The sequence below is a fragment of the Nyctereutes procyonoides genome, unplaced genomic scaffold, assembly GCF_905146905.1.
Source record: "Nyctereutes procyonoides isolate TBG_1078 unplaced genomic scaffold, NYPRO_anot_genome, whole genome shotgun sequence".
In the NCBI taxonomy this organism is placed as follows: domain Eukaryota; kingdom Metazoa; phylum Chordata; class Mammalia; order Carnivora; family Canidae; genus Nyctereutes; species Nyctereutes procyonoides.
In genome coordinates, this window is record NW_026575025.1 from 5,188,739 (window position 1) to 5,199,589 (window position 10,851).

The 10,851-nt window shown below is 59.3% G+C and overlaps 1 protein-coding gene across 1 annotated transcript; it reads right to left on the reverse strand.

Annotated features, from left to right (window-relative positions):
- Positions 1-215: 215 nt before the first annotated feature.
- IFITM10 (interferon induced transmembrane protein 10) lies at positions 216-9,455 on the reverse strand. Its single transcript, XM_055315223.1, has 3 exons — positions 9,018-9,455; positions 5,922-6,374; positions 216-865 (listed from the first exon to the last, which is right to left on the reverse strand). The coding sequence occupies exons 1-3, from the start codon at positions 9,033-9,035 to the stop codon at positions 716-718; spliced, it is 621 nt and encodes a 206-aa protein (XP_055171198.1). The 5' UTR covers positions 9,036-9,455; the 3' UTR covers positions 216-715.
- Between the last annotated feature and the right edge of the window lie 1,396 nt (positions 9,456-10,851).

Genomic DNA, 10,851 nt, shown 5'->3' on the forward strand with positions numbered 1-10,851 from the left:
TTGCCTCATCCTCAGGGGGCTGGTGTTTGGGGCTTTCTCTGCCAAAGCTCCCCTCAGTCCCCCTTGCATGGTGGGCAGAAGGCCGCCGGGTCACAGAGCAAACCTTCCCCGGCAGTCAGCATTGGGGGCCTGGACCACCAGGCAGCAACACAGTGGGGTTGCCAAAGCCGCCAAATTCCCCCCATACCCTGCCCGGCTGTGGGACAGAGGCTGGGTTGGAGCCAGACAGGTATTTTATTGAAAGTTCACAGATACAAGAGCTCTGAGCAGGGTCACAGCTTGGAGGAGATGGGGTCAGGGAAGGTAGAGTGAGTCCCCAGATGCTGGCAGCCCCCCCAAACTGGGAAGCTCCCACAGAAGCCCTTCTTGCTGGGTGTCAGGTCAGAGGGGCCCCAGGAGCCTGGGAGGGGAGCACAGGAGGGCAGGGAGGGCAGCCAGTGGAAGCCAGGGTGCAGCAGCGCAGGGAGACACCCACAGACCCCAGAAACAGGCAAAGGCAGAGGGTCAGGAGGCAGAGAGGGTGCGCCGGCCCGAAGCTCGCTGCCCCTGTACTATACGGAGCTTCTGACGGCCTCGCTGCCCGGTGCACAGCTTCAGGGGGGACTCCAGGGCACATGCCCTGCTCTGCCCCACACGGCATCCCGTATCACAACAGTCGTGAAAATGAACATGTCTCAGTGCTTTGTCTCCACGGCCGGCGGTGCCCGGTGGGGTCTTAGTAGTCGGTGAGTGGGTACCGCAGGAAGATGAGGACAAGGATGATGCAGGACGCTGCCAGGGCAGAGCTGGTGATGTTGAACAGCCGGGCTGTCTTGGCATCCTCCACCGCTCCATTCAGGTCATTGAGAAGCTTCTTGTCCCGAACCTGCAGCCAGAGGGAGGAGGTGAGGCCAGCGGCCAGAGAGAAGGAAATGCCTAGGACTGGGAACATCTATGCAAAGGGCATACAGGAATTCTTTGTGTTTCTTTTTGCAATTATTCTGTAAGTCTGAAATTATTTAAAACAAAACAGGATCGCAAAAAATATTATTTGATTGAAAGTCGCTAACAGCACATCCTAAGTGTTCCTACAACCAAAAAACTATAAACCTCAAAAATGATAATTATGTGAGATGATGGATGTGCTAACGGACCCCCTTATTGCAATCATCCTGCTGCAGGTACGTGTATCAAATCATGTATTAATGTACGCAAATGCACAAATCAATGTACCCTTTGGACTTATACAATGTTGCATGTCAATTGTATCTCATAAAGCTGGAATCAATAAATGAATATATAAGATAAAGGATGAAGCTGGTCTCAGAGAGTTGTATGATCAATGGAGGATTTAAGCGTGCTCTACTCTGATCGGTCTCTCTGATCTAAAATTAACAGGGATTATCTGAGAATAGGTGCTTTGCATAACAGAAGCGGTGGCAGTCCCCATGGTCTCTGGGAAGGGATGTTAAAATACAGGGAGTGGGGTGGAGCCCAGGAATCTTGGGAAGACAGTGGGGAGAGCTGCACCCATTTCCAAGATTCTCTGGTTGTGAAGAGATGTTCTCCAAGAGGAGGTCACCGTCACCCGGGATACATCTTAGGATTTCCCTCTCTTCAATACTTTCTTCTTCCACAAAGTTCAAAGAAGTGTAGTTGGATATGTGGATGGATGAGAAGGGGGGGAAAATAGACAAAAAAGATAGTGCATCGATTGCATGGATGGATGAGATGACTTAAGGGGTAATAGAGTGGGGGTGAGCAAGGATGAGTGTGAAGACAGTACAGGTACAGATGAATGGATGCACGTGGCTCAGCTAGAGGAGAGAAGGGATGGTAGATGGCTTGAAGGATGAGTGGATGTATTGATGTATTGGGTCAGAGAATGGATGGATGGCTGATAGGTAGAATTGGTAAGTAAGATGGAGAAAGTTACTGAGAAATTGATGTTAGATGAATAGTTAAGTGCACTGATGTATAAAATAGGTGAGGTGGGATGGGAAGACATAGGGAAGGGAGGAGGAAGCATGATGAACATGTATAAACACAGATGAATGGAGGGTTGGGTGACTATTTGGATGAGTTGAAGGGAATAAAAGAAGATGGATTGGTGTATGAAGGATGGTGGGTGGATGGATGAATGATTGGATGGATGGGCAGGTAGGTGGGTGGATGGGTGGGTGACTGAGTGGGTGGGTGGATGGTTGGATGGGTGGGTGGATGGGTGGGTGGATGGATGGACAGATGGATGGATGGACGGATGGATGGATGGACGGATGGATGGATGGATGGGTAGATGATTGGATGGGTGGGTGAGTGGATAGGTGGATGGTTGGGCAGGTAGGTTGGTGGATGAATGGGTGAATGTTGGGTTGGTGGGTGAATTGGGTGAATGGACAGATGGGTGGGTGGGTGGATGGGGGGATGCATGGATGGTTGGATGGGTGGGTGGATGATATTGATATTCAGGAAGCAAGTAGTGGGCAGATATGTATACACAAAAACTGGCACAGTATCCCCCATCTTAATCAATCTTTCTCACTTTCATTACTGGGAAGTCCACAATCTTCTGAGCCAGGGTTGAGCAGCCACCATGTCATTATATGTGCTCCCCGCTCCTGCCTGCCTTCTCAGCCCTAATTCAAGCCATGGTCTCCCTTTTCTGGCCATCACACTGGGACCCTAACTTTTCCCTGCCTCTGGGCTTCTCTTGTCCCCTTCCTCCATATTCATTGCAGATTTTGCAGCTCTGACCATCTTTCCCTTCTGTGTCTTCCACACAATGAAATCCAAACAACACATGTAGTTTTCCAAATCCTCACTGCATGGCCATGGCTGGCTTTCCGGGACTATCTTCTCATCCTCCACAGAAGATGGTGGCCCTGCAATCCTCCCAGATCACCCCACCCTCATGTCCTGGTTTACGTTTTTTCCATCTGGAGCACCTGTCCCCTTAACCACCCTTGCCGAGCGAAAATGGTGCCTCCTCCCATAAGTCTCCCACACCCTACTCCAAACTTGTCCCAAATCAGGAATGAAGTATTCTTTTGAAGCACTGGGACACTTCGTCCACAAAGGTGTCCTCTGTCCAACCACCTATTCGTACAACATCCTTTGACCACTATGATGGTCAGCCCTGCCTTGGCACCAGTGACAGCAAGATGAAAGGGTGGGTCTGGTGGGGTGGGCAGCCATGACGGGGTCACAGAGTCTCTGATGGGACGTGAGGGCTCAGCCAGAGTGAGTCAGTGGAGTCTTTGTGGATGGAAGACCTAGATTTCATAACAGCCCCTCAGGCTGTGGGAGCAGCATGTTGCAAACCGAGGTGTGCTCACGGAAGGGCTGGGGCAGGGTGCCTCTAGTCAGGCTAGGAAATGGCTGAGAAAGGATCTTAAAAAGCCTTGAATGCCGAGATGAGGATCCTGGCTCTCACTTGGCTGACAAGGGGGAGCCAGCTGGTCATTAGGAGCAGCTCATGCCTACCGCGAGTGTGGAGAATTGGCGTTCTGTGTCTCTTTTCCCCGGACACTAGGCTGAGCCACATAAGGCTGCAATCTGTGTGTGGCTGACCCAGCCTGCGCTGGCCTGAACTGGCCCACGTGGGCGGGGAGGGTGGGCGGATGGTTTGATGGGTGGACAGGTGAAGGCAGACAGGGACACAATGTTGTTTCACACACCCCCCGAACGCCAGCCTCTGCCCTGCTCGTGAGTGCTTGCTTAAATGTCGCTTCATTTCAGTTTGTTTTGTGACCAGATGAAGGAATGAGCTGAGCTGAAGGTGGCTTGTTAAGAGCTCACTGCTCTTAAGGACCAGGCTGGGAATTTGGCCAAGGCCTTCTGACCCCAAGTCCATCAGGCGCCCTTGGAAGTGCCCATGACTGGCCACAAATGGTGTAGGGTGCAGTGGGCCAGGAGACATGCAGCTGGATGGACAGATGGACAAATTCCCAGTTGCAGGAACCTGAGCCAGCGAGTTCTGAGCACCCCCTGCCCCGGCCAGAGATGACTCACCTTGCACCTCCTTTCCTGGTAAGCCTTGAACTTTGCTGCCCTGGCTGTCCCCTAGGAAGGACATGGGGGAACAGCCCCAGGGTGGAGTCATAGTGAGCTCCCTTCTGCCCCCCCAGAAGCACGGATTTCTACCCACCTACCCCCACCCCAGTGCAGATCCTGCACCATTCAGAAATCTGTGACCTACCTACAACCTGCACCAGATGGACCTGCCTTGTGCCAACCGGTGCCCATAGCCGAGCCAAGGGGAGGAGGGGACAGCTTCCGGACAGAAGCCCATGTCCACAGGCCTTCATCAGGGTGTGGCAAGAGGGCACCAGGGGAGGCAGAGCCACACACCAGCTGCCTGCCAGCCTCCCCACAACTGTTCCCTTTGCTTGGCACTGTTCCAGTAGAGCCAGAGCTGAGGTTGGCCCAGGACCTCCATCCCCTAATTTCTAGGGACCCCTTCCCTTTGCTGCCCCCACAGCACACACATGCACACACACTCATGCACCCACATGCACACTCACATGATGCATTTAATTACAGGCACACTCACTTATATTCATGCACACACTCATACACAAGCACAGTTGCACCTATACACACACACTCACTCAAGCCCACATGTGATACACTTACATGCACAAATACACACATTTGTGCACTTACAGCCACATACTCATGCACACATGTTCACACTTGGAATTATACTTACACATCCATACCGACACACACTCATACACATGCACACTCGCACCTTCCTGGGCACACACACTCATGCATACATGCACACACACACACACACACACACTCACACATGGTGGAGCCCTGAGCTCAGTACACAGGCCTGAAGGCGAAGGTGCGTCTGGTGGTGGGTGATGCTGATGATGAGTCAGGAGGTGGGGAAAGCCAGGTGGCCAGGGAGTGTGATGCCTGGGGCAGGGGTGGGGCTGAAAGATGCACAGAGGCAGAGCTGTCCAGCTTCCATCCTTCCTCCCGGGCCAGCCTCCCTGGCCTAGACCCTCCTGTCCCTCCAGCCCCCATGTTCCATTGCAGCCCCATCCTACTGCCCCCAAGTCACTGGGCCCCTGCAATCAGCAAAGTGCACCTGGTCTTGGACACACAAATCCATGGATAGTGATGATCTGGCTAGATGTGAGCCCAGCCCTTCTGGAGTGACAGGGAGATGGGTCCTGCTGGTTGGGCTCCGATAGCCCAGAGCTCTTCAGTCCTGACACACTTGCACAGAGCTCTCCACCTCAAACGTGAGTGGGTTACAGCCTCTTTCCTGCAAGCTCGGTCCATTCCTTCCCGCACTGTCCCGGGGACATGCGGTCCTGTCTGCCTGGCACCCAGCTCTGCTCCCAGCCAGCTCCTCTCACAACAATGAGGGGCTTCTGGAAGTTGTGCCCACTCAGGGTGTGGGGTCAGGGGTGCATGGGACATATTTGTGTCTCTTTCCCCCAGGTACCCTGGCCACCAGGACAGTCTAGAAACCGTAAGAGTGGGAAGGCAGAAAGCAGGGACTTGATCAGAGACCCCGTCTATCGTGGCCTCCCGAATGCCTGCCTGGTTTCAGGTTCCCTCTGAGGGCTTGGAGGAGGTCTGCACCATCCTCCTGTCAGCAGGGCAAGGGCTCCAAGGGTCTTCACCAATGTGCTGGCTCCATCCCCACCTGCCCAGGGGCAGCTCCATGACCCCCGCCCAGAGGAGAGGATGTCAGGCCCTGGGGCTGCTCCACAAGGACTAAGCGGGCTGTGTAGAGAATGCAGTCCTGTGGCCCCCCAGCCCTGTCAAGACACCCTGGCAGCTTTCTCAGCATGGGGACGGGCAGCCCCTCCCTGCTGGCTTAGAGCTAGCCAGTGCCCATGTGGCTCTGGATCCCATGAGGCGGCCCCCACCTGCCAGCACCCACTCCTCCTGCCCCCCGCCCCTGCCCAGCTCACTTTGAGGGAGTAGGCCAGTGCGATGAAGCCCAGGCAGCAGAAGTTGAGGTAGACAAAGTTGAAGATGGACCACAGATAGTAATCGTTGACCTCGGTGGTGTCTGGGTAGACCTCGATGACTGTCGTGGGGTTCGTCATGGTCTTCTTTTCAGCGAGGTGCTTGCAGGCCTGGGGGGCTCCAGAGGCCCGCACGCTGTCCGTCTTGCTGCTCTTGGACTCCATGGGGAACAGGGTGGGCGCCATGGGGGGCGATGCTGAGGGCTCAGGGGCCGGGGCTGCTGGAGCCTGCAGGGCCGGGGGCTTGGACACGCAGGCAAAGCAACCCTTGGGTGAGCCTGCTGGGGGCCTCGGAATCCAGAAGGCCCCGTCCAGGGGGACTCGGGCTTCCTGGGCGCCGTCCGTGGTGCTGGCCGGGGCTCCCAGCGGGGCTGGGCACTGGCCGGGGCCCTGGGCCTGGAGGGAGGAGGAGAGGAAGAATGAGCCAGGTCCTGCCCGCCCTGCAGGGCTTGCCCTGCCGTCCTGCAGCATCTCCCCTGCGGACTCACGAGCAGCCCCAAAGGAGATGGAAATCCCCACCGAGGCAGCCAGCTGCCAGGCTGCCACTCACCTCCCCCACCCGCCCCAGCCACCCTGATGCCAAAGCCCTTCACAGCAGCCTTGGCAGAAACATCGGGGGCTTTTCATCACTTTGCCATCTGCGCACAAACATTCACCCACTGACACACAGCAGCAACACCCCCCCCCATACCCAACAATGCCCCCACCGACAGGCTGTTGCAATAAACAGAGCACGCCAGCATCCATCCCAAACACCCTGGCACACACAGGGCACGCAAACCCACAATGACAGCGTCTCAGGCACTGTCTGGCCACCGAGCAGAGCTCTCTGGAGCACCTGCAGGCTGACACCCGCTGACACATTGGGCACTAACGGCTCTCCAGACCCGGGGCACACCCGTGCGCTGAGATGCTTCCAGGTAAACAGCTCCGCACTGTGACACGCAGCGTGTACACACACAGCCGACGCGGGCTCGGATGCAATGGATCGCCGGGGTATGGAAACGGCCGCTGCGGGCGCCCCAAACTCCTGCGCGTCGTCCCCGCCCCCCACCCCGGCCCGGAGCCGGCGGCCAGGACCCCGAGCGCTGCCGGCTCGCAGGGAGCCACCCAGCCGGTGCCACCCAGACGCGCAAGGACACTCTGCGGATCGCGCACTTCTTCAGCCAGGGACCCGGGCGGCGGCGCCCTGCACCCCCGGGGGTCCCCGCCGGGGTCTGCCGCAGCCGCACGGACGGCGCGCCCTCACCTGCTGGTGGCTCCTCGGCGGGCGGCCCGACCCCTGCGCCGCCGTCCGCGCGTCCTTCCGCCGGCCCGCGGCCCCGTGTGCCCGGCCGCTCCGTGTCCCCGCGGCCCAGCCTCGGCGGGGGGAGCGCGGGGCTGGCGGCGCTCTGTCCCCGCTCCTGCGCTCCCTCCGCAGCGCCAGGCCGGCCGCGCGGCTGCAGCTGAGCCTGACTCACGGGCGCCGGCGGGTGCAGCCACCTCCCCGCCTCCTCCGCCCGCAGGGTGGGGGCCCGGCGCCGGCCGGAAGCCCGACCTGGGGGCTGCAGAGCCGGCGGGGCCGCGCGGGGCTGGGGCCTCCCCCACTGCCACCCCCAGTCGCCCGGTGGAGCTGCCCGCCTCCCTGGGCCTCCCTCTTGCTGAGCCCCCAGCCCCTCTGGCCTCTGCCTCTCCAGGAGGGGGCATCTGCATCCTCCTGCTGACCTCCCCTCCTCACATCTCAGTCCTGCCTTGGTGGAGCCCCCACCCTCCCCAGAGCCCGGGGACCCCAGCCCGTTCCCCTCCCAGCACATCCCCACCAGCTATCCCGACCCCCACCGGCTCCCCTTCCCGCATACCCCTATCCCCAACCAAGCCCCTTCCAGCTCCCCAACTGTAGCACCTCTGTACAGTCCAGGCCTTCCCTGAGCCTTGGTGGCCCTCGCATGGCCCTGTCCTTTCTGACCCCACCCCTGTGGAAGCTCCTGACCCTCTCTCCCCAGATCTGACTTCGTGCACCCCAGCCCAGAGCCCCGGGCCCTACCCCTGAGGTTGCATCCCTCACCGAGTCTGGTCTCAAAAGCCATGATCTCTCACTGGTTGGTCCCCTGTAAGCATGGGGCCAGATATTCTCCTCCAAGCCCCCCAATGACACTTGTCTCCTTGGAGACAAGTCCACTCACCTGCCCATGTTGCTCGGCCAGCCTGCCTGTCCCACCTGGGCTGTGTTCCCTGCAGATGTCCCTTCCTCTGACCCACGCCTGCTGGCCCAGCCCCAGCCTGCTCCGGGGACCTGCCCTCCCTCTAGGCCCTCTCACTCTCTCTCATACTTGTCCCCATATAACCTTTCCTTCCTGCACAAGTCCCAGTGAGTCCCATGTGTAAGGGAGAAAGAAGCCCTGGCCCTCTCTGTGTCTCCTGGAGACTCACCTCACCATGCCGGTGCCCTTTGAGCTGGGTCCTCTTCACCAGCCCACCAGCCTCCACAGACCCCAGGGCCTCCAAAGCTCCCTGGGAGCTGCACCTATGTGCAGTGGTCCTAGATTGCCTCCCCAGCTCCCCCTGACCAGCTCAACCAGCCTCCCCTGGCTCCCCGAGCCTCTCCTCCGAGGCTGGGTCTTCTCAGGGGCCGCTGCTGTCCTGCAATCCTCTGCCCACCCCTGCTCTCCCTGACCTCTGCATGCGTCTGAGGTTCTGGGAACCCACCTCTCTGGATAGTCCCCAGCCCCTCCCCGAACCCTCCCCTTCTAGCCCTGCCCCCGGCCACCCTGCCAGGCCTCATTGGTGGCTGTTAAGAACCCCAGGAACCTCCAGGAGGTTGATAAAACCCTCCGTGAGTGGGAGGGCTCCCCAGCACCAAGCACTGGGGCCACCACCCCATCCTGGCCATACACTCAGTGGAGCCAGGCCCAGTCCAGAAGCCCACAGGCTTGAGGGAGGATAGGGACTATGGGGGTACCAGGAGTCAGTTCTCCCTCGCTGGCCCCTTCCCAAGGGCCACAGTAATAGGCACCTGGACCCCCAGGCCTCTGGCTGAGCCTGACCTAAGACGGAGCCTACCTGCGGTCTGGACGCCATGCCACCAGGTCTCCCGGGGCTGGGCACTGCCCCACCTGCCCCAGGCTCTGTCCTGGGGCCACTCCAGGCAGGTAGGCTGCAGGCAGTGGCCAATGGGGCTGGTCGGAACAAGAGTCCGGCTGGTCCTTAGGCAGCAGGAAAGGGGTGCCCGGCCCACCGGGGCCTGCTCCAGGTCCCAGGGTGAAGTCAGGGCCCTCTGCTCCAGGCAGTCTTGAGGCTGCCTCTCTGAGAGCTCCAGAGCCCAGAGCAGCAGGGGGGAGGGTACTTTAGCCCCTGCTGGCCTCCACCCAGTAGGTGAGGGAAGGCACTTGACTCAGGTCGGGTGTCCTCCAGGCAAGGGCAAGAGGCAGGAAATGCCCACCGGGGCCCGCTGGGCTGGTGCAGAGCATGGCAGGCCAGCCAGGACCAGTGCCAGGCGCTGAGCTGGGCTCCCCGCGGGGATCTGCTAAAGCCCTGGCGAGGAGTGCCCTGTTATTACCCACCTTCTAAAGACAGACCGGAGGCTTAGGGCTGGGTCAGAGGGGCTGGATCTGAGCCCAGAGTCAGAGTCTAGGGTCCAGAGGCTCCCAGCCAGCAGCCCAGGGCGGTCATACTGGTCCTGGGCCCTGCCGGCTGGGGGTCTGGAGGCTTCAGCCTGTGCTCATCTACACAGCATCTCAGGACGGGCAGGGGCATCCAGCTGTGCTTGTCCCTGTGTCCCAGACCAGAGGGGACAGGGTGTGCAGGGTGGAGGTAGCCCTGTGAGGCCAGGCTGGGAGGAGGCACAGGGGGTGTTGGGGAGGGGCTGCCTTCTTCCTGGCCGGCTCTGACTCCAGGCGTCCGCGTGCACAAAGGCTTGGGTGACACTGTCTCCCCAGCAGCCTTGCCAGGTCCTGCAGCTCTGCTCCCTGCTCGTATTTCAAGTGCAGAGAACACAGGGCACATGTTTATGAGCCTCCTTGCAATTCTGCTTGAGTGTTTGTTAAAGGTGCCAGCTGGGGTTCAGTGATGGGGTGCAGTTCCCTGACCCCTAGGGCCGGGCCAAGGACAGCCACAGCCCTGAAGGCTGAGAAGGCACCAGGACAGCGACGTCTGTCATAGCTGCCATTTCCACGCCCTTACACCCGCAGGGAGTGGGCTCTAGACAAGAGTCTAGAGCTGCTGATCCCAGAGGGAATTCTATCCCAAGGGCTCACAAACTCCTATTTATCCTTTCAATCCTACTGGCAGATGCTTCCAAGTATGCCTCAGCAAACTCCCAAGAGGCCAGATCACCAGGGAGGTCGCTGCAGCCCAGGAATCCCGAACTGGGATCCCTGAACCCTGAGACTTCAGGCCCCCAGGTTGGCCTGTCCAACATCGGCTTGCTTTGCAGAGATGGCATGCAGGTGCCGGCAGGAGGCCCAGAGGGAGGCAGGTTGCCCATTTGCAATCAGCACCCTGGAGGCTCCTGTCCTAGGCTCTAATGGGGGATTGGGGGGACCGGGAAGGCCAGGGCCCCACTGTGGTGGGACACTCCCCAGGGATGCATGGCAGGCACTCACCTGGGCCACGCCCTGAACACTGTGCCCACTGCAGGCCTTGGCAACCTTGCCCAGTCCTGCCCTGCAGCCTCTTGCCAAGGCCACATCCTGCTGGTCACTGCCCCAGGCCTCAGGACCAGCCAGCCCTCCACTGGTGAGGTCCCTTGTGCAGGGCAGGGGGGCTGGGGTCTGGGAGCCAGGGCACCTCCAAACGTTCTCCCCCCGCCTGGCTGTGAGTCAGCTGTCTGCAACAACAGCTCACACCAGCCCCACCAGCTCCTTCCCACCAAACACAAAACACGCCAACACAGAAA